Consider the following 23,709-nt stretch of genomic DNA (forward strand, 5'->3'; position numbering starts at 1 on the left):
GGAGGAAATAATCAAATCAGAGAAATTGTCTTTATGCCAGTATGGAAACAGATCCAAAAATATATTTACAATCATGTTAAAAAGAAAATACACTTTGTTAAAATTGATAAAGTCCTAAATATTTGGTCTTCAAAGGTTTAAAACTAGGTAAGCAACAATTAACATCACTCTGTGTGTTTAAATTATTTAACATAATGACACTAAATTGCAAATGCAGAGTGTTAAAAAACTACTTCCCTCTGCCTGAGTATCTTATAGAACTCTTTTTAGCTCTGGTAACTTGAAGAAATCATCATAAGCATGACTTGATCAGCCTTTCACAAATTGTGGAGCAGTTCTAGTCGTGTTTGCATTACAGTTTTGCTACATTAAGACAAGCAGACATCTGTTTTCTGCACAGCTCTCAAGGTCTAACTACTGCATTTTAATCAGGGTAAAGTCTGAATTTTGAGTAGGTCATTTGCAACACCTTGTTTCTTTTCTTTTTAAGTCATTCTGTGGTAGATCTGCGGCTGTGATTGTAATAACTATCTTGTTGCATGACCCAATTTCGGCTAAGTCTCAGCTGTCGGGCAGATGGCCTCAAATTTGGCTAGAACACTTACATTTGCAGAGACTTTAGGGATTTAGACTGTTTGATTACAGCCAACACGGTAAGGCCGAACGCAATAGTGAAATGTCTTAATGTTTGTTTAGTTTGTCGTCAGGACATTTTTCTATTCATATAGTTTGTTTAAATGCATCTTTGGAAACACAAGCTGTGCTGCCATGATCTGTTCAAAATGGAGAGGTTTTCCCTTCTCATCCTATCCAGTCTTCTTTATTTGCACTTTAATGATCTGTAACACTTGACCTTCAAACAGAAGCTGCAAGAGATTTAGCTTATAAATCTAAATTTACGGTAACCTTGCTGGGATGTCCACTCCTGCGAAGTTTTGCGAGTCTCTTTAATGTTTCGAACTTCTGAATAATTTTGCTCATGACAGAATAATGACTGCAGGTTGATAGGAAGTGCCCTCATAATCTCCCTCAGATTCATAAGAAGCAACAGGTTTTTCTCTAAGAACATTGGTGACATGTTCCTTCTTTTCACTTTGTGTTATCATTCAAAACAGCAAACTGCCAAAAACGCTTTAATGGAGGTACTTATGCTGACTAATGATCACTTAATTAAGTGCCTTTGATGAGCATGACTTGACTGCTGCTTACCCATTTATGGAAAACTGAAAGAGTGTGGTTAATTTCTGACACCATACAAAGTATTAAATTATAAAAAATGCCTGGGTATATATAAACCTTATAACTGAAAGAGAGTTTACTTACATTTTAACATGATTGTAAATACTTTTACAAATATCTCAGTGGTACATGAGAAATAAAAGTATAAATAGTTGACAATTCTGTCTGATATCAGAATAGAATCCTTTTTAAACATTTTTAGTCAGCTATTTTCTGACCGAGATTTGTAGTGTACAGATGGTCTTGTGACAAAGTAGCGGGGTTTTCATATTTTTAGATATGAAGAGGTTAAACAATTTTGTGGATTTTTATTTGCCCCCTTTTTTCATCTCCGTTTTTTTTTTTTATCACACTTCAATTTTCAGATAAATTCATTTAATATCAGACAAATACACCCTGAGTAAATACAAAAAGCAGTTTTCAGTTGATGATTTAATTTATTAGGGAAAAAATGATTTAAACCAAACTGGCCCTTGATAGTAATTGTCCCTTAAATCTAATAAATGGTTGTGCCAACCTTGGTGGAAACTACTGCGGTGAAACGTTTGTGTTAACTAGCCATGAGTCTTTTGCATTGCATCAAGAAACTTGCCCAACTACTATTTGCAAAATTGTTTGGATTCAAAACTGAATGGATGGTCAAAGGTCAGGGTTTGACTTGGCCACTACAAAACCTTAATTTGGTTTTGAGACATTTAGAGATAGACTCACTGGTGTGCTTTGGATCATTGTCCAGCTGCCTTACCCAAGTGTTCTTGAACTGAAGGTCACAAACTGATGGTCGGACATTCTTCTTCAGGATTTTCTGGCAGAGAACAGAATTCATGGTTTTATCCAGGTCTCAAAGCAGCCTCTGACCATCACATGACCACCACTATGTTTGGCTGTTGTTATGATGTTCTCTTTCCGAAAAACTGTTCCACCATTATTACATGTTTTCTCTATTTGAATAAAATGGCTCTCGCTGTGGTTTGCTGGAGTCCCAGAGAAACAACTTTACAACTGTTTCCAGACTGATAGTTGTGAATGACTGTTTCTCAACAGTATGTGAGTGTCTTTAGATTGGGGCAAAATGTGTTGCTTTTTTAAGATCTATTAGCCTCCTTCATGTTAAGTCAATTCTTACTATTACAGTTCAGACAGTAAACAACTAAGGTGTAGCTAAACACAACGTGGTTAATACAGTAAATTTCTGATTTACCGACAAGGGCAACAATTTTTTCACACAGAGCCAAGATGGTGTGGATAGCTTTTTTCTCTTTAAAGTAAAACCATCATTTGAAAAGTACTTTTTACATTTACTCAACTTTTCTTTGTCAGCAATTAAAATGTGTGAGGGGGAAAATACTTTTCCACTGAATACAAATAATCTGTCCATTGTTGCATCTGAATATTTTCAGATGGATTCTTGTTTGCTCATTTAGCCTCTTAATGAGGCTCATTGAATCATTCAAATAAAAAAAAGTCAGCTCAACTCAGATGATCAAAAACTGTTCTGTCTACACCAGAGATGCTCTCAAGTCATTTTTTCCAAGTCAAACTAAACTCTCAAGTCTTTTTGCCATATGTCCAAATCAGGTCTCAAGTGAAATGGCTAAAATTTACATTCTCAAATAGCATCCCATGTGGCATTGAATCTCCCTAAAAGCAAGTGCTGCTGTTATTAATCATTTTAAATCATTATCTCCATAGACCCCGATCATAAACTTATGCTCCTCTTTTTTAAGTTTAGTGTATGTTTGACTTCCGAATATGTCTTTTTTGAATCAAACAGTAACACAGTTTTGGAAACGGATCTGGAAAGAACTAAACACATGCCAGTAATGGAAGCCAGTAATGGAAAAAATAATAAAACAGGCTGAGTGGCGTGGAGCCGGTCAAAGAAGAGCCCGTGGAAAAGAGGCATAAGGTTCCCAAAAGGGGCTGCTTAGTAGGGGGAACACTGTCCCAACAGTAAGCATGGCATCACAACGGCTTCCTTTGATAATGATAGGAAGGAGGAGGATAAGAGCAACAGTAATTAAGATTACCATAAAGATTTATTTGGTGACAGACAGGATGACCTGAGAACATTAATACTGCTGGGTGCAGCAGCACATGTAGGCATTAAAAAGAAGACCTGACTGAGAGTCTAAGAGACCTCCAAACATTATTCTTATTTTGTATTTGAAATGACCCAAAGGCTTTTATATCAGAGTTTGGGAGATGTATCATCATCTCCCAAACTTTGAGGATGAGAGGGTTGATGACTAATGAATAGCTCATGATCCCTGCTGAATAAATCAAATAACTCCTTTAACAGGAGAATATGCACATCTGTGTCGGAGCTTTTGTCTGTTCCTTACTTATTATAAATGCTGCTCAATGGTAAAACCAGGGGAACGTAGAGGCACCGACTAGTGAGAACCTTAACCTGTGTGGTCATCTGAATACTCAGCAGTAATTTGAAGAGAAGAACATTAATCATTAAATCAAATATTGCACACTTAATGGCTGACTTTTACCCCGGTTTCACAAGGTAAAGATTCATGAGACTTGAATCCCAGACTTCAAGTTCCAGTCAAGTCTCATGAGCATAAATTAAGTCTCAATTATTTGTTTTTGTGACTAAAGCGCTGCTTGAACCAATGTGACATATTTGAGTCTCCACCTCTGGTCTATGCATAACAGATAACTTAACAAAGAACCAATTTAGATTGTATAACAGATTATTTAATAGCAACATTTATTGACGCTGACAGTAGTACTCACATTTCTTTGAAAAAGAAATTGCCAAAGATAACACAGTTTGGCATGCATGAAATATCCTTTGGGCACCAAAAAGGTGATTTCAAAAGGGCTGTTATATGAATAATTAATGGCTTCACAAAAAAGGAAAATATTCCTATGAGTACAGTCACCTTTGAAGAATAAACTAGAAATAATATTTTATAAATCACTGTCATTGTCTCAAAATTATTTTCAGACCTCCTGAAAACTTGAACCCTTCTTTAAAAGATTTCAGGACATTCTGTTTTCCTATAAGCAAACTTTAAGCAAATCATATCCATATATTCAATCTGCTGCTGCTCTATGCATATAAATATTACACTATAAACACCAGACCCACAACTTTTCTCACTGCAGTTTATAAAACTAGTCTATTGGATGAAATATATTTTCTGTATAAATCTGTTAAAGATATGTTTCTAGTTTTAACCCTTGCATGATAAAATGGGCTCATAAAGCTATTTAAAAGCCCCCTGCAGTGTTTGTCCCACCATGTACATCAATGATTACCAGGATCTTAAAATCAAAGTCTATTCTTGGTAACAATGTTAACACTTATGCTGACAGATAGCAAGAAATCAATAACCAAATCATCATTGTTTAGATTTTGCTTTTCAAAAACCAAAGGGTAATCTTGTAATGTACATACTCTTCTAGAATGTATTTTATTATGTGGCAGTGGATTGGCTTTCAAATATTTCCAAGAAGTCATCTAATAAACAAAACATCATTTAGAATATACTTATTTTCGTTGTCACATATTTTTGTTGCAAATGAGCTGGAAATCAGACATGTCAGCTTCATTATTTAAATTGAAAAACGGTTTAAAGAGCAAATATCATATTTTAGAGCCAGTTTTAAAAGTCTAGCCCCTAGATTATAAATACAATTCTTTACTTTAAGCAAAACAATAATCAAAAGCATAGAGATCAAAACACAAGCAATCTCAAGCAGAGTAATTAGCCAAACCATCAAGCAAAGATAGGATGTCATTTGTGAGCATAACGTTTCTCAAATAACACAATGTTTGGTGATAGAAAAAAATCATCAGCTGACATCCATAGGATGCTTAATTAAAGTGAATAAACAACATCTCTCTTTAAATGTTATTGCTCTATATTTACTCATGATAGTTAATTGCAGCAGAAGCTTATTTTTAAGTCTATGGGACAAATGAATAGAAGGGCATTTGACTGCAGCTGCCATCTTTGATTGCATATCAGCATTTTAACTTGTCTTCCAACCACCTTATGTGTAACATTAGCTTGTCAGACAAGAGGTGGGTAGTAACTAGTTACAGTTACTCAGTTACTTGGGAAACTTTTTGAATTTTTTTTTTTTTCTGAGGAATAGTTTTAGTGCATCATACTTTTTTACTTTTACTTAAGTAATATTATTTTGATGTAACGCTACTTTTACCATAACACATGTCTGTCTGCTGGGACTATTGACTTATTAACAAGCCACATTGTTCTTATGTGATTTTCTCTCTGCTGTGCCATTTGTAGGTTGACTTAACATACAGAAAACAGTAGCAATTGTAACTGGAAGTATTTTGCACGGTTCTACCATGTACACATTACCTACTGTAAGTATTAGTTTCAAACATTTTATGTTGGGAAAAACTGAGATTTGAAAATGTGTATTTCTTCTGCCTGGATGTGTTATTTTGTGATATGATTTATTTATTTTTTATTTTATTATTCTGAGTACCAGAACCTGCACATAAGTTTATATTTTGCTTGTATGATTACATCTTTTTCACAAATTAAATCAGACTAAACATTACTACTTAACTACTGAGTGCTTAAATAGTTGTGTTAGCGAATACTTTTTCTTTATTACTTAAGTAATTTTTGTGGATGGCTACTTTTTACTTCAACTTGAATAAAAATATATAAAAGTAGAGCTACTGTTACTTGAGTACAATTGTTAGCTACTCTACCCACCTCCACTGCAGATTGACTGAACCCCCAGTGCCAAAATAATGTTTTGAAAGTTTCATCAATGCTGCACAGTTAAACACTTATGTGTAAAACACATACTGATTATAAGTAGAAAAGTGAGAGTTTCAGCTGCTTCTATTTAGTGTCACTATCCTGGTGACAGCTCTTGGAAGAAATGGGTTAGTGCATGCCCATGAGCAGAGCAAATTTGCTAGTCTGAACCAAAGCAGAAATTATGCCCATCTGAATGCTGAAAGAATTTAATTACTTTGAATTACTAATCCCTGTGTATGGTGCTGGTTCATTAGGTCTTCAATCACATTCCCGCAACTTTTAAAAGTATTCTCAGCTGTCTCATACTCTCTTTCCCTCTTTCTTTTTAACATATTTCCCGATGGCAGACTTGGAAATTAATCTAACTACAATGAGGTACAAGCCAGGACCCAACTGAAAATTAGTACAAATTATGGCAAATGTATTTCCATCTCTGGTCTTCAAACCAAAATCATTTCGCTAAATACATGGCAGCATCTAGGGCTCCATCTCTGATGGAGCACCTCATCTTTACACTTACTCTAGTTTATTTTGTGACAGGAATGCTGATGTTGTCCCTGGATAGTCATCAATAACCCTGCGCTTCACACTGAATTACTTCAATATGTTGTATACAATAATGTGTATGTGCAAAGGGGGTCAGTTGTGTGTGCACACAGCATAGCCCTGGTGAGACCCCAATCTAATTAAAGATAAATCAGTCCCACCTCTGTCTCTACTTAGCTGCAGCAGTTAGAAATCTCTGTGTCAATTGACCGGCATCCTACTGTTGAAACTATTACAGCACACGTTAACTTTGACACTAACATTGCATGGGGATTATAATAGACATCTGCAAACAAAGACCAAAACAAGAGAACAGTGAATTCTCTGTGGTAAATTAGCACCTACAGAGTTATTATTGTAATCAGAGGTTTGGAGGGCTTTGAACGGCAGCTTAACTCCCCTTGCATGAGACTCTACGAGACTGTGTCCGACAGTGTGGGCTGCACACCTTCTGCAGCATAATCACTATCATTTACCAGAGCTCAGCTCTCCTCTGTTTATTTAAATATTAATCTGGGATAAACAAAGCTTTCGACAAAACAAATTAACGCGTACCGAGAAGTGCTGTCCTAATGTGGTCTGTTGAGATTGATATTAAACTGCAGATGAGTTTAACAGGAAAAGAAGAGGAGCAGCAGAAATTAACGTAAGCAGGCCCAAGGTGATGCATATTCCTTGGGCCTGTGGGGGGCATCAGAACAGTCTTTCTCTACTGTCGTAGCTGAGATCAGCATCAAATACTGCAAATGAAAAATGTAGTTAGTGATGATGATGATGAGATAAAGGAGCATTAAGGTAATGATGGTTATCTTGTGTTTCCAATTACTCCTGCTATTGTGGAGTGACTTATTTTGGCTCCTGTCCTGCACTAAAAATACATTCAGTTGTCTTCATTTCCTTTCTGAGTCGTAGGATCTCCCCCTTAGTAGTCCATCACCATGGCAAACCAGACCACAAGAGCAGATCTGATTTTTATATCTGTAATCACTGAGAGTTCACAAGTTCAGCTGTAAATCCAGGTTATGTTTAATCAAAAGAGCACTGCACTTTCCCCCTACAGCTCAAGTGACAATAGCAGTGCATTCTTTTTTAGCTTCATTTTTCTCCACAGCCAATACAATAGAACTTAGGTGAATAATTATAATACCCTAATGTTGGATTCCCTTGTCTTTATCTGTCTTTAACCCTCTCTCCCTTTCAGCCCCAGGGGCCAAAGTTAAAAGCTGTCCTTTGAGTTCCCTTTAGAAGTGGGACACTCAAGCCCCAGCCAAATGTCACACTCTGGTAGATGCATCTGTCTTCTGTTCACATTGTGCCACCACACCACATGCTTTTTTTTACCTGCTGTTGGTTTAGAAGGATAAAGTAAAGAAACTAAGGTGCATAAATCAGTAAAAACAGAAAATCAAAAACACAACATATAAAAAAAACTCTGAAAACAAACATAAAAGAAGGCAAACATTTTTAAAAGGTCAAATGGATGTTAACCATTGGCAGGAACCCTTTGGAGCATTTTCCATTTGATGGCTAATTTTGCTTTGCACTGGGTGACATATTGGAAACACATTCTTCCCAATGAGTCAATCCGGCTTGTCATTTTCATCTTCTCTCTAGGCACTCTGATTCTTCCTATTCTCCTTACTCATGACCACCACTGTAAGAACAATATCCGTTGAGGCGGAGAAGTAATGGCGACTTTCAGAGATGAGTATCTTGCCTTGTGTGATTTGGATTTAATTCATGTCAAGGAAAAAAGCCTGTTGAAGTTGTGTGCATGATTAAGTCTCATAAAAGAAAATCATACACAGCCCACACAGTTACATTCATACATGCACACAGTCACATACATTGCAAAATAATGAGTTGTCACATAAGGCTCTGGAGCAATGCTGAAACTATCTTTAAGAAACAACAAAATGCAATATTCTCAGACAGCAAAACAATTGTCATTATTTTACATGCTAAACCCCATGTTTAAAAAATTTCATCTGATTAAATCTTCCAAATGATACAAGAGCAAAACCATATCACTTGATTGGCGCTAATAGTCACCCCACAATGCTTCATGTTCGTGAGGCACAGAAGGATATTTGACAACATCTATCTCGCTTGCCCAGCAGCACTATCTCCCCACTGGTTTTGGAAATTCAACCCATGGACTGTCAAAGGTTAAAACATACCATGACGGATTTTATCACATAAAATTTTCATATCTTAATTACTCTCACCCTCTTTCTTTGTCTGATATTTTCTCTCCTTTGGGAATTTCATGGCAAAAAAAAAAAAAAAAAAAAAAGAGCGAGAGAGATTACGGTCCTTGGGTTAGAGATAGAGTGTTTCATCCAGGTCATAAAGCATTTTTATTCTTTTCCTTCAACAATTTGTTGCAGTACAAGAAGTCATTTCCATATTATTTATTACTTTTTGTTGCTTTTGATCATCCGGTGTCGGTATTTACATAATAGGAATAAAGTAGATTCATGTGTGGTTTTCTATGTACATGGTTATACCAACTGTTGGTCAGTGTGTCTGCGACGTCTGCAGTCCTGTTTGCCACAAGAACACACAGAAAGTCCATTTCACTCTAGGCTCTAACAGCAAAGTACAAGGGGAATGGGGCAGCAATGTGCACATGCAGTCCCAGGATTTAAAAACTGAATACTCTCTTTAAACAACAGCAAGGCAGTCATTTAACTTTTCAAAGGCCTAAAGCAAACAAACACAGAGAACAGCAGAGAGCATCGCCCAGTCTTATGGGTGGAGGCTCTCCAGCTCTGGATGGATGATACAGCACCTCCTCAGTCTCTGTCTCCACCTGTACTCCACTTCTGTACACTTGTGATTCACAGCGAGACTAAATGAAGGCAACTACACTGAATCAGCTCCCAATGCCCATTCGGAACAAAAGCTTTTGCTCCCATTTACTTAAATGGAGTACTGTCTTTGCTTTTTCATGTTCAGAAACAAGCACTTCAGGATGAGTGATTGTATATGTGTGTGGGTGTGTGTGTGTGTATGTGTGTGTGTGTGTTTTCCTTGTTAATGTTCTGGTTTCTGTTCTGGCTCAAAAAAGATATTTTTGGCAACTATGAAGAGCTTTCTGTGAGACATTTTAGGTAATAATAGTGTACAATATTCCCTGTCTGCACAGCTAACTACTCTTATCAAATAATGACTTGGAAAAAAAAGATCTAAAGATGGTAAGAAAATAAAAAGAGACAAAATATAAAACAACATCCTCATCTCCCGAGGCAGGTCTGAACACATACAGATTTTTAACAAAGTTTGAAAGTTTTGAAATATCCAAAGGTAAAGGGGGGTGGTTGGGGGGTGAAGGGGGTTGGTACATTCAGAGTGCTGGACTTGGCCACAGAAGTATCAAATGCTCCGATGAAAAACAGATGGGGCAGAGTCGATGATAAAGGCTGCATCAGCAGAGTTAGCTGTGACTCCCCCAGAAGGTCAGTCAGTTTTCTCATATGTAAGTTAAATAAAAGTCAAGAGAAATAAAGGCAACCAAATAAGCAGAGAGTGGAGAAACATGAGGAAGAGACCGCTCAAAGGAGGCTCTGGCTATCACAATAGTTTCCAGTTTCCTCCTTCAGGCTCCAGTCACAGGCTGGTGACCAGTTGCATCTGTCCGTCTCCCTCAGTATGGGCAGGCTCCTGAGCCTGTTGTTTCTCTCCGCTGGGTCTTTGAGGTGGGGCCTGGTAGAAGGTCTGCATGGGGGCCCCACGGGAACCAAGGGCAGGCCTCCCAGAGCTGTAGTACAGCTCTTCAGGGGGCTGAGCTGAACGGGGCACAACCTCCAGCGGCTCAGGACTGCTGTCAGGATAGGGAGAGTCTCGCAGGTTGGTAATGCTGGTATAGAGGGAGTCATGGGCAGGTGAGTCTGGTGCTCTGTTGTCTCTCTGCCCACTACCACTCTGACCACTGTTGCCAAGGCTCTCAGTTAGGTCGGCTGTGTAGCTCTCCAACTCTTCTGGATCACTCTGGTAGAGGACCAACTGGGCACGCTGCAACAGTAGGGGTTCTTCCAGAGCTTTATAGAGGAGCTCCACATCCTGAGGCGTTCTTTGCCGTCCATCACTAAGAAACTCATCATCCTCATCCATGCTGATTGACGGCTCTGGCCCACCTGCAGTCGTTCCCCGACCCACTCCACAGTGAGGATGTCCCCTAACCAGACTGGCATACGTTCTGTCCACCACATCAGTTCCACCTCCTGCAGGTCCTCCACCTACACCACCTCTCAGGTTGTTATGGACAAGCTCAGAGATGATCATTTTCTCAAAGGCTGCAGCATCAGTGAGGTTTCGCCGGGTGCCTCCACCTCCAAGGGTTTCTGAACTACGGGGATTGAAGATAGGTGGAGGAGTGTCTCCTCCTCCACCACTAAGAAAGTCACAGCTGCCGCCACCTCCACCCGACGGCCCACTTCGCATGGAGTAGCTGTTGTTGAAGTTACCGTTTAAGGGAAGCGTCTCCATTCCACAGGGGTCCCGGGGCTTAGAAAGTGTACTCTCTGCATCCAAAACAGACAAACAGATTTTGCATTATTTTTATATAGTGAGACTTCATATATATTAAAAAAAAAATAAAACAGGGAAATATTAATTATACTTACTTGGGTCACGGAAGGTTCCTACACATCCCAAAGAAAAGCATGTAGAATAAACAAACAGAATTAGTGAAAGTAAAACAAAAACTAGTTTTAGATTTATAAAATGGAAAATGGTGGCATGATTGTACTACTGTCTGTTCACTTCTTTGTCTGAATAATCCCACATGCAACCAACTCTTAACATATACAACAAGACCTGCTGTGTTGCTTTCACATATTTCTGCTAGATAATATTAGTTGTGGAAACACATATAATGGATTCAATTAGGCTCTCCAGCTCAATTTTCATGTCTTTAGTTTTACCAATTTTAATACATTTCTCTAGTTTAAAAGAGAGTAGAACCCTGATTTTCTGTGTTTATTTGAAAGGATAAAAAAAAACTCAGAAAAGAGAAGTAAATAAAACAAGACCTCCATTTGCAACTCTTACCAAGTGCTTATGTTCTTCAGTACAAAAGAAATGACCCCAGCCTTCCAAAGCTCCTCACAATCATGCAGCTAGAATGCTAAGTGACAGATTGTAGGAAAAGCAGATAAGAAAAAAACTGCATAACTAATGCTTCTTGCTGACTCTAATCAGCATCATTTAGATTTCACAGTTATTTGAGGCATTTACTTAACTTAGACTAGTAAAACATTTATTGAAAATCATATTTTCATACCTCTTCAGTAAACATTAATGGGATTTGATGTGATACACCAACACAGAGTAACACATAATTGTAAAGTAGAAGAAAAAACAATACATGATTTTCAAAATATTTTTACCAAATATAAATAAGAAGTGTCTGGTGCATATTTCAAATCAGCCCACTCTACTCTGATGTCCCCTTTAATACTTCAACTTCATCTAATCAGAGACCAACTGTGAGGCATTTAAACTGAATATAAATGCTATTCTGTGAATGCCCCAGAGGTTTGTTAGCAAACATTAATGAACAAACACATCATGAAGAACAAGGAACTAACCAGACAGGTCAGCGATAAAGTAATGAAAAAGTTAAAAGCGGGGTTAGGTTATTAAACAATATCTTAAACGCTGGACATAAATCTTTCAAAAGATGGCACAACTGTAAACCAGCAAGACATGGCCATCTATCTAAACTCAGGATGGGAAAGAAGAATATTAATCAGGCCCACGGTGAGTCTGGAGAAGCTGCTGAGATCCACAGCTCTGGCAGAAAACTCTGTCAACAGAACAGTTTTTAGATGTGCACTCCACAAATCTGACTTTTATGGAAAAGTGGCAAGAAGAAAAGCATTATTTCCATGTAGGAGTCAAATGCAATCATGAAAGAAGGTGCTTTGGTCAGATGAGACCTAACTTGAATTTCCTGGCCCTCATACAAAACATAATATGTGGAAGAAAAATAACACTGCACATTACCCTGAACACCATTCCCACCGTGAAATATAATGGTGCCACTATCTCATTACTATTGAACTAAATCTAATGCCTTGCAGTGACAGACACAGCTCTATCTGACAGTTCAATAAAAATCTAAATAGGATAGCGTTCTGACTTCAATGCAAACACACCTGGAATGAAAATTTGTTGGATGAATATTTGACACTGGAGAAAAGGTTCATCTTCCTGAAGGACAATGAGCCTAAACATACAGGTCAGAGCTACGATGGAATAGTCCAGTCCTAAAATTGAGAAACCGTGACAAGACTTGAAAATTGTTCACAGATCCAATCTGACTAAGCTTGAACTATCTTGCTAAGAAGAAGAGGTAGAAATTTCAGTCTCAAATGTGCAAAGCTGGTAAAGAAATGCCACAAAGACTTGCAGATGCAACTGAGTGAAAGGAGGTTCTACAGAGTATTAGATCATCTAAGCTAAAAACAATTGTACACCATACTTTTCATATTCTTATTTGTACAACATGTTGAGAACTATCAACTTCCACTTCACAATATTGCACTGCTTTGTGTCAGTCTATCACATAATACCCCAGCAAAATAAATTGAAGTTTAAGGTTGCAACATGACAGAGGTTAACACTTTTGCAAGGGATTCAGGCTTGCTAAAAGTTGTTTTCATACTGCAGTACTTTTCTTAAAAATTTAAGGTTAAGACTTATATGTAGAAATAAATTAACTCTAAGAAAACAAATAAAAAGATCTCTTCAAAAAGCATTGTCATTTATGTATTTTGTAACATACAGCATTTACAAAAATTTTGAAATATCCATAAATCCTTTAGACTTGTTATATCATAAAGCTGTGTTGATCAGCAGTCCAGCGGTTTTTGTATTGGTTTCTTTCTGCAAAGCTTTTTGTGGACATTTATTGCATTTTATATTTTTTATGTCTAGTCCTTGTACCTAACCACAAAAAACAGTGTTTGCATTAAAGAATGAGGACTAATAGACTTCATTTCAACCTCAAATTTATACATAGAGAACAGCAGACGAAGATTGAGTTCAATTTGGAAAAAAATAATAAGGTTATCCCAACAAGAATTAAAACCTAATGTGTGGTAAAAGGGTGCTGGATTTATACATTATAGACAAATGGGACCAACTTGCTTGATGGCTCAGTTAGAATAGGAAAGGCCTAAAAGTCAAAGGGTTTTAAGTTGACGACTGGCTGTTGTCTGTCCTTTTTGTTGCGCTGCTCAATCTCAGCTAAATTAGGTCTACATTCAGAATACCAATAAAAGACCAATTCTAGATGTAAAGAAAAACCTTCACTTTGGAATCAAATGTCAAATATTGCCAAGATGTCTATTTTTGTTAAAGGAACAACAAACAAACAACAACAAACTTTCATCTTCAACACCAGGCCTGATATACAGTGGTTACAAACCAACTCATCAAACCAAAGACATGCAGTGTTTACCATGGTAAATATCTGCGCTTTTCATTAAATCTGCAACTAAAGGCATCCATAAAGTGGAGAGCAGCTCCCACAATGAGTACACATATGACTGATGGTCATCCAGATGGACCATCGCCCTCCCACAGAGCGGATCTGATCCCTTTCTACGGACATCATGGTTTGAGCCAGCTATTTTTGCTGCTCGGGAACAGGAAAACCTTCCTCAAGAAAACTGGCAGTCACAGCTGTAGCTAAACTTCTAATCAATTTGTGGCTGTTCTCATGAAGATTCAAGATCTGACCAGATGGCTGGTTAGGCTGTAGGCACTGTTTGGCTCTGTTCTGCTCAGCCTAGTGAATCCGTCTGACAGCTACATAGTCTGGGGAAAGAGAAAGCGCACACACATACAAGGACAAGGCTCCCACACACACATGCAAACCCTCAACAGCAGCGAGTGTTCATCTGCTATGTCAAACAACTGATAGGAAGAAGGACTGCAAGTTGAGCTCATATTGTGCTGACAAGATAGTCCGCACAGACTGAGGTGTTTATGAGGGGCTAACCTGTGGAGTTGAAGACCCCAGGTGAGGGTGGGGTGAAGCTTTCAGCCAGCAGAGTGTTGTAGGGAGAGGTACCCGAGCGGGTCTGTAACACCGGGTTCGTCAGGAGGTGGTTGCCCATGGTCGCTGTATAGCACAAACATTTTAGAAAATGAGCATAACCATAAATATCAGTGTAAATCTACCCTAAATGCATGTGGTGTAAGCACAGAAACAGAGCACACAATAGGTGTAACATTGAATTTCAGACTCTAATAACATCTGAAATCATAAGAATATTTACTGTTTATTCAGATGGGGTTATTTTCTTCTGCCATTTCTTTATAGAGTAACACATTTCACAGTATTCACTTCAATTTTTTCATCTGCTGATTGTAACCTTTGAGCAAAAAGAAGAAAGAAAAAAACAATTGAGAGGAGGGGCACAGCTTGGAGGATTGTTTTTATTTTTCTTCCCTTCCACCTTTGGTTGACGATGTAGTCAGATGGGGAGAACAGTAATGCATGCCATTATGTAGGCTACGGGTGCAGTCATGGAAACACAGTTAATTTCACAGTGAAATGTGAATGCCACTACAAGACAAATATAATTCAAAGAAATGGCACACTGAGACTGTTGTATAATGCCCATGTATGGCTCCAGCCTGAGGCAACTCGAACAGAAATGCCATGAAATTAAAAATAGGACAGCATGACGGAGAGTCGTCCAAGGCAAAGTGCAACCTTCAAGTCCCATGCCTACCGTTCATCATACAGCAAGGGAACAGGGGATTCTAAAAAAGTGGTAAAAAAAATACACTCACACACACAGCTATTTATTTGTAATTTCCCCTCCTGCTACACTTCCTCTGTCCATCTTTCTGGCGTTCTGCACAATCCTGTCTCCTGTTCATTCTCTGGCTTGTGTTGCTGCGATAAAACTTTTTCTCAGTTCCTCCCGCCAGGATTTTTTCAAGCATCACCAAATTAGTTGGTATTAGCTGTCTGTGTGTACCTCCTTCTGGGAATATCTTGTAGAGAATTAAAGAAACTAGCTCAAAGTGTAGAGAAAAGTAGGGCAAGACGAAGCATGGGAAACTTTGGATATGTGTATAACACCATGGTTTTTTTTTCTGGACAGATTACTATTGTCAGGAAGAAAGTCTGGTTCATATGGAAGTGAATAGAAAAAATCAAAGAGATCTTAGATGGCAGTGATAACACATCTCTCCTCCAGATTCAGCCCTGTAATTATATTTCCATGATAGCGCCTCACACTATATGTGTCTCCCCAGATGCTTTCGTCTTTAACTTTCTGCCAAACTTCTTTCAGCAGCATGGAAAATAAAGGCTTCACAGCTCATTTGTTTGTGCTTGACAGCACATCATGAAGTGATCCACATGGTACGTCTCGTCCAGGTCTGTTGATTGCTCTATTGTCACAAAAAACCTCTAGATACTAAGAAACCAAGCCACACAAAGACACAGACTGACATAGACACCTCTCATCTATCTAGCTCACTTCCAGCACACCTCGTCCTCACGCCCTGCCTTGCTCCTGTCTCTCTCCTCAATTAGAATAATTACCCCCTGTTCGCTCACACGCTAATCAGTTCATTAAAAACAAAATGGATGAAATTAGCATAGAGAGTGATGGCTGATTTAGCAACTGCCTTAGTGTTATGATCAACACCGACCCTCCCCATCTTAAGAAACAAGTCTGGAACCTGAGCCAACCTAGATCATCTCAGTGTCACTGATTGCAGCTGCAGTGACACAGTCATTTACAAAGGTTGCGATAATCAGTGATATCAAGGTTTGATGTGTCGTTTTTATGCAACTTTGAAAAAATCCTTAAGGTTTGGTTAGAAAGATGCTATAAAAAGAAAAGGTATAGAAAAAAATAATACAACTTTGGGGGAAAACAACATATGGCTAATTTTGTCAATAAGACAAACAAGACTTTATTGAAGGCATGTTTAGAACTGGTTCTGATACCACCGGAAAGTTTATTACTTTATTAGGAACACCTTCCTAGTAGGTTAGACATCCTCATTCCTTCAGAGACAAGAGGCCCATGGTGACTCTGGAGGAGCTGCTGAAATCCACAGCTCAGACACAAATTCCTAACAACAATACTGTGTTGTTAAGTAGGCTGTGGCATCTGATACCCAGTTCGTTTTAAGGGGCCCACAATTTGCCAAGAAAATATTCCCCACACCATTACACCACCTCCACTATCCTGAACTGTTGATAGATGGCAGGGCAGATCCATGCTTTTGTCTTGCTTAAACAAAATGCTAACCCTACCATATGAATCTCTCAGTTAAAATAGAACCGAATCTAACTAGGACTTGTTGTTGTAGACATGTTTTAACCAAACCTGAGAAAAGGTTGTACATGACAGTCTCAGCAGATCTGCATTTTAAGAAAAATTCTGAAACTCAACCTGTCTGGCAACAACAATCATATCATGTGAAATGTCACTTAAATCCCTGCTCTTCTCCTGCTGATGCTTGGTTTAAACTTCAGAAAGTCATCTTCATCATGTTTGGAAGCTTAAATGCATTGAGTTGCAGCCATATGACTGGCTGATTCACTATTTGTGTTGTGTTAACAAACAGTTGAACAGGTGAGTGAATACTTAATAGCTCAGATATCTGCTGCTAAAGTCCAATTATACGTATATTCACCCAGGTCCGTTTTGTGTGTTCAACAATCCTAAAAGACACATGCTCTAAGGATAAAAAAGGACATAGGTCAGCTGTCCTACTATGCCTCTTAAATGAGTTGCAAAGAAAATACTGTTAAAGAGAGGCTATGATCAATATTTGTTTATGTTTTAAGCGTGTTGCATTTTGGTTAAAGTATGTCAAAACCATTCCAATATGGCCTTAGGAAACAAGATAAACAGATGAAGGAGCTACATAAAAAGCCTCATTTCAGAGAAGAAAGGAGGCTTTTGGCTGTTGCATCAGGCCTTAACTGACTTGCACTATATCTGCTGCCTGTAAAACACAGCAGAAAGACTGAAATCTAAGAGGAAGACTTTCACAGTCTGTTTAAACGTTTGCAGCTAATAACCACTATTTGCAAAGTGCAGCAGTAAATAACCCCACAGTAACACTACAAAAGCATGAGCACACATTTCATCACCCTCTAAACAGCAGTTAAAGCACATTTGCCATGAATTATAATATTTTTTCACTGCTGTGTGCTCTCTAGTAAGCTAATTACCTTTTTGGTCAGCTCTGCTTTAATGCATATGTGTTTGGAAGCATTTAAGTGTGAATACGTCAATGGAGGTGAAAGGGAGCAGTGATATAGTGGGGATCTCACCACGGTTAAGCGTTGGGGTGTTGTTTATATCTCCTGCCATGAATGAAGATTCTGTCTGCTTTCGAACCGTGTCGTTCCACATCCTACGGATCCGACTCTGGAGGGAAAAGCAGAATGCTATGAGTGGCAGCTGACACACACACTTGTCACATTTACATGTTTCAGGTCATCAAACAAATGTTAATAGCAGACAGCGATAAACAGAGTAAATACCATGAGTCATTTTTTAAATAATCATTTTATTCTTTTAAGGAACAAAACTGTCCAAACCAATTGAGCCCTGTGTAAAAAATAATCACCCCTTAAATTGCTTATTATTAATCTGATTTTTTAGTTACATTTCACTACTGTACTACACTTACTTTCTGATCTGTTTATCAAGAAATCACTTAGACAGAACCTGTCTGACAGACACATTGCCAGCTGTTGGAAATGCTTGCTGCCAAGGGTGGCACAACCAGTTATTAGATTTAAGGAACAGTTACTTTTTCTCATGGTGCCAGATTTGGTTGGATAGTTTTTTTTTTATCATTAGTAAATTAAATCATCAATAAATAAAAAACATTTTTTGTGTTTACTCAAGTTACTTTTGTATACCATTAAACACCATGATGATCTGGAAAATGTAAATGTGATATTACAGAAAAAATCTGTTGTATATATATGCTGTGAGTAGATTTTTATAAATCAATGTGGCAGCTGTAAACAGAACTAAGAGGCTCACTGTGATCTGCAAAAAACAATAGACATGCATGACAGACAAAAGAGATTTGGGCTTGGGGTAAAGAGGCGTGGAACTTTGCCACATTATCATGGCGGTTTAATGAGCTTGTGATGCGTAAGATGTGATTGCAGTAGTTGATACAATTGTTGCATGTTATTACATTTTGGAAACGCTTGTTTGTTGATTGTAAAGATTCCTTGGCCATGTTTGTTTGTGTCTCATGTGTCTCTGCCACGTGAAGGTTTCCTCATATCCCGGCATGAATAGTATTTCTGCAAGTCGTCTCTGATGGCTTCTGCATCTATATAAATAAACGAGCTTCTAAAGATATATTTATAAATGACTCATCTCCCCTGCAAGGTACTGATCTGCCAACACTATGCTGAAAGGTAACCGTAAAACTTCAAAACAAACTGTGAATATGCAGGCTGATCACACTGGACTGTTTATTTATAATGCTGCAAATCAAATAGTCCCATAGAACAAATATATTACTGGTGTTTAATTTGATATGTGCATGCATTGATGGTGGTTTATAAGTAACTAGAATGAGTAGATTGTGCTCCAGAAAATAATCTGTGAATCACTGTCACTGATAAGTAATCAAAACTCTGCACATATAGCCAGTTTATAATTCTAAATCTTACATAATAAAGCTCGTTTTTTTTTTGGACATTGTTTTAAAATTAGCCAAGCACCATCAAGAGAGTCATTTGACTAAATTTGAAATCATTTTTCTTCATAGTCCACAGAAAAAAAAAAAAAGAGAATCATCTTGCAGCAAAGATAGATTTCCTTCTCATTTCCTCAAAGAGAAAAACTATATCATCATCCCAAAGATGCGTAAAGACGTGTTTCCATGTGGCTTTGTGAGTTGGTCTGTCTTGTCCGCACCTGTCTGTGGGCAGCTGCATGTCGAGCTTGGCTGCCGCTGTAGTAGCGGTTGTTGGCACGCAAGCCTGAGTTCTTCAAGGAACCATGGGAGCTGTTGGTGGAGGAGCGGCTGCAGCAGTAGGAGTGACGCAGACATTTACTGTACTCCTTATGGACCTGTAAAAAAAAAACAAAAAAAAACGGCAGCACCATCAGAGTGAGCCGGTTTAAAGAATGATTCATAAACTGAAACATGCCATTTCTATAGGCTGATCGCAAAGCAGAGCAGGGCAGGGCAGCGTTGTATTCCAGCAACAGAAAAATTATCAAATGCCCTATCATGTGCCCTACCGCTACGCTACAAGCCACTCCCCACGTGTATTTCATTGGGATTTTATGTGATAGACCCACGCAAAGTAGTACATAATTCTGAAGCTGAAGAACCTCCATTTGCTGCAAACAGCTTCTAGTCATTTGAGGTATGTCTCTATCTGCACGGTATTTTTTTCCAAAACAGATTGAGCACAATCAGAGTGCCAGGAGAGAATCTGTCAACAGTAGTTTTTAAATCCTGCCACAGATTTTGCAAGTCTGGACTTGGACTGAGCCATTTCACCAAATGAATATGCTTGGATCCAAACCATCCCATTGTAGCTCTGGTTGTATCTTTATGGTCTTTGTCTAAGTAAAAGGTGAAGCTCTGCCCTAGAATGAAGGCTTTTGCCATCTCTACAGATTTTCTTCCAAGCTGTTTAGCTCCATCCATGTTCCCATCAACTTTGACTAGCTTCCCTGTTCCCGCTGAAGAAAAACCATCCCCACAGCATGATGCTGCCTCCATCATAAACATAGTGTGATATGCAGAGCCAGTTTTCTGCCACTCATAGAATCTTGAATGTAGGCCATACATTCAAGATTTTGGTCTCAACTGACCAGAGCAACTTCTTCAACATGTCTGTTGTGTCTTCTTGAGGCTTTCATTCAGCAAAGGCTGTTTTAAAGGCCGGATGTATTGAGTACACAATTAATACTTGCCGTTTTCACAGATTTATTGGTGTTTATGAGGCTTTTTGTTCACTAATGTTCTTCCACAAACATCTGAGGCCTTCATAGAACAGCTGTACTAAAGCTAAATTACTGATGTCTGAAGGCAACTAGTTGCACTGGGTTGTATCTAGTAGTATTACAGTGGAGGGAGGTAAATACAAATTAACACAACACTTTTCAGATTTTCTTTGTAAAACATTTGGACAATCATATGCCATTTTACTTTCACTACACATTTGTGCCCTTATGAGTTGGTCTTTAATATAAAATTCCAGTAATGTCAATAAACTTGGAAACGTTTAAGGAGTATGAATACTTTACATGCCGTTAAGTGATTTGTATTGTTACCTTCTTCTGCAGTGCACAGTGGAAGATGAAGATGAACATGCCCTGGAAAGCATTGAAGGTGGTGAACAGGTAGGCCATGATCACTGTGTTCTTATTAATAAAGAGGAGGCCAAAGGCCCATGTTAGCCCAAGCAAGAACAGCAGCGCAATGGCCCCAAGAGCCCATGACCTGTGGGAATTGGACACATATCAGAAAATAAAACCTCATCTTATAATGTGGTGTATTCAACAGAAACAATTAGGCTTATTTAAGTTATTTAATAACTAGAACTAACTTTATGTTATCCAGGCGACTTGAGTCTGGCTTGAGTGCTGAAGAATTACGAATCATCTTATGGAGAGTGATCATTAGAAAAATGAGGTTGAGCTACAGACAGATGATAAAGGAAGTTAACAAATCCTGTCCAGAAATTTATTTGCTTTGGTAATATTCCCACAATGAAAGAATCCTGTACAAGTATTCTCAACTTGAAAAAGATGGAGTGAAGGATAGAGTTTGACAAGCTAATACCATAATGACAAATGACACAGGTCCAATGAAGCTCCAGATGAAGTAGTTATCCACTCTAAGCCAGCATCTGGAGTGGCACAGAGGAGAGAGTTATATGCAGCTAAGTCCAGGAACAAACATACAGACAAATCGAGTCATATGCACACACACGCACACACACACTGGCAGGCATGTGCAGATTACATCCCTGTCTCAGAGGATTATGTTATAAAGGCTAATCATCAGGTTTCAGCTAAGTGTGCTCAGAAAACCCAGTCTGTGGGGAGGCACGAGAGCCACTCTCACAGCACTGCATATTACATTTCCAGCTGGGGGAATAACATAATACTACTTCTCAATCTGCAGGTGCAAAAGGCCTGTCTTCACACGTACGCTTTCTTGGTCCCATAGCTCCTGTAGTCTATGGCTGCCGAGATGCCCACCACAAGCGCAGGGAAGCAGTAGCCACACAGATAGTAGTACTTTTTGCGTGAGTACTCGCTCTCAAAGACCTCCACGAGCATGAGATAGAGTTGCACACCCTCCAGACACATCCAGGAGAAGGCAGCCAAGAAGAAAAAATGGAGAAGGCCAGCAAAGATTGGACAGACGATCTGAGGGCAGCGGTATGGAAGAGGGATGACAGAAGAGAAGAGGAATGAAAAAAAATTACGATTAAGTAGGAGGGATTATTAAGATTAAGGCATTTAACCAAGTGAAAATAAGGAGAGGACAGAACAGGGTCACTATCAGGTACTGAAAGGGGGGGAGAAAAGGAAAAGCTGCCCCTAGGTGACTGGCGCACTGCATATTATTGATGGCTAATTTATTACCTTGTCTCATAAAGGTTTTATAGAGTAAATTAATGACACAATGCCTCAATTTCAGTTTCATAGCAATTCACAGAAAAAAAAAGTTTATAAAGTCACCTGGGTTGTTCTGTAAATGTCATTCTCAAGCTAGTTATGCATAGAAGCTAACGTGACCTTTTGACTCTAATATACTACATATAAGCAAGTAAATTTAGTTTTAAAGAGCTTCATAATGTATAAAGGACATGTAAAATCTTAATTACCAAGAAAAACCTAAACTCATGAGTAAAAATGTAAAGGAGGTATGGGAGTAGGCACTGTGGCTAAAAACTCACATGATATTCTGTTTTGTCAATACCAATGAGGAAGAGTAGCTCAGCGATAAAGAGGTTGATGCAGAGGTTCTTGTGGATTGTGTTGCGGTCAGTCTGCAGACCCCGCAGGAAGCAGAAAGTGGAGATGCAGATGCCCAGACACACTAGGGAGATGACGATGCCCACCCAGGTGATCACAAACAGGATCAGTTCGTGCATCCGACCCTGGTGGATTTAACGAAGAAGAAAAAAATACAGGTGTAAGAAACGTGGAGAGGAAGAGAGGGTGACAAATAGAAACAATTTCCCCATGTCAAAAAGAGAAAAAAATAGGCTATTGTGGAAGAAGAATAGTGGGCCAGGAGATAAACAGCAAAAGCAAAACAGGGATAGAAGGAAAGGGGGAGTGGAGAGAAAGGACCAAATTGCCTTATTTAATATTTGTAAATATATGCACAAAGCTAAAATGTGAAGACAAGAGACAAGACATTCTGAAAAAAAACATGACATTTAAATTCATGTGAATGTCAGCTAGAAGTAGTGGGACATGAATTTGTAAGCTGTTGCCTCCCTGAATGTCGGCGTGAAAGAAGAAGAGAAAATTCAAAACAAAGAGCTTGTCAGCCTTGAGAAGGGAACATTATTGTGCATGTGTGTGAGGGTGTGTGAATGAGCGAGCGCTAATGTTCACGCGAATAAATGTCTGCATAAATCAGCCAACTTCCAATGTAAATGTGTGTCTGCGTGCCACGCCCTTGTTTCCTTACATCCGCCTCGTGGTGAGCCATGAGCACGGCGAAGTTGGTGAGGTGGCTGCAGGAGCATGTGGTGTGTGTGCTGTTGGTGTCCAACAGCCTGCAGCCCTGCGATGACCACCGGCCGGTCATGGAACGCTCAGAGTAGTTCCAAAACGAACAATTTGGAGTGTAATAATTCTTGTTCTGCAGAAAGTCAGATGAAGAAGGTGTTCATGGCGGTAAAAAGATCTCTTCCCTTACTGTTTGTAACCCTTCATTTTTTCAGATCACCAAATAAGTTTATTTTTTGGACAAAGATAACCTGAGAACTATAAAAAGTATTTTTTAAGTAATGATTTGAAAAACCATTCAAAACAACCAGACCTTAAAGTATGTAAAAAAGTATACCTAATAACTGGTAATGCCCCCAACTGTTATTGACTGGTAATGAGTGTTTTATGAGTGTTTTATGTCCCTGTGG

At 38.6% G+C, this 23,709-nt stretch overlaps 2 protein-coding genes across 5 annotated transcripts in view; one reads left to right on the forward strand and one right to left on the reverse strand.

Annotated features, from left to right (window-relative positions):
• The window catches only part of LOC124864970, a 458,718-nt gene that overhangs the window by 199,173 nt on the left and 235,836 nt on the right, over positions 1–23,709 (forward strand). The gene's annotated exons all lie outside the window — the stretch shown is intronic.
• LOC124864972 (adhesion G protein-coupled receptor L1-like) overlaps positions 8,895–23,709 on the reverse strand; it is a 124,971-nt gene continuing 110,156 nt past the window's right edge. For 2 of the 3 annotated variants that reach the window (XM_047359927.1, XM_047359928.1), the window contains 11 exons: positions 23,259–23,432; positions 22,513–22,716; positions 21,759–21,979; positions 21,387–21,453; positions 21,151–21,242; positions 20,876–21,044; positions 19,502–19,657; positions 17,884–17,980; positions 14,569–14,691; positions 11,183–11,200; positions 8,895–11,080 (listed from right to left, as the gene is read on the reverse strand). In XM_047359927.1, the coding sequence (XP_047215883.1) occupies positions 10,167–11,080; positions 11,183–11,200; positions 14,569–14,691; positions 17,884–17,980; positions 19,502–19,657; positions 20,876–21,044; positions 21,151–21,242; positions 21,387–21,453; positions 21,759–21,979; positions 22,513–22,716; positions 23,259–23,432 (2,235 nt within the window). In that variant the 3' untranslated portion in view covers positions 8,895–10,166. Of the gene's footprint in view, positions 11,088–11,182; positions 11,201–14,568; positions 14,692–17,883; positions 17,981–19,501; positions 19,658–20,875; positions 21,045–21,150; positions 21,243–21,386; positions 21,454–21,758; positions 21,980–22,512; positions 22,717–23,258; positions 23,433–23,709 lie in introns of all 3 variants that reach the window. The other variant, XM_047359929.1, reaches the window with a different exon arrangement.

This window comes from Girardinichthys multiradiatus, chromosome Y (assembly GCF_021462225.1).
Source record: "Girardinichthys multiradiatus isolate DD_20200921_A chromosome Y, DD_fGirMul_XY1, whole genome shotgun sequence".
Taxonomy (NCBI): domain Eukaryota; kingdom Metazoa; phylum Chordata; class Actinopteri; order Cyprinodontiformes; family Goodeidae; genus Girardinichthys; species Girardinichthys multiradiatus.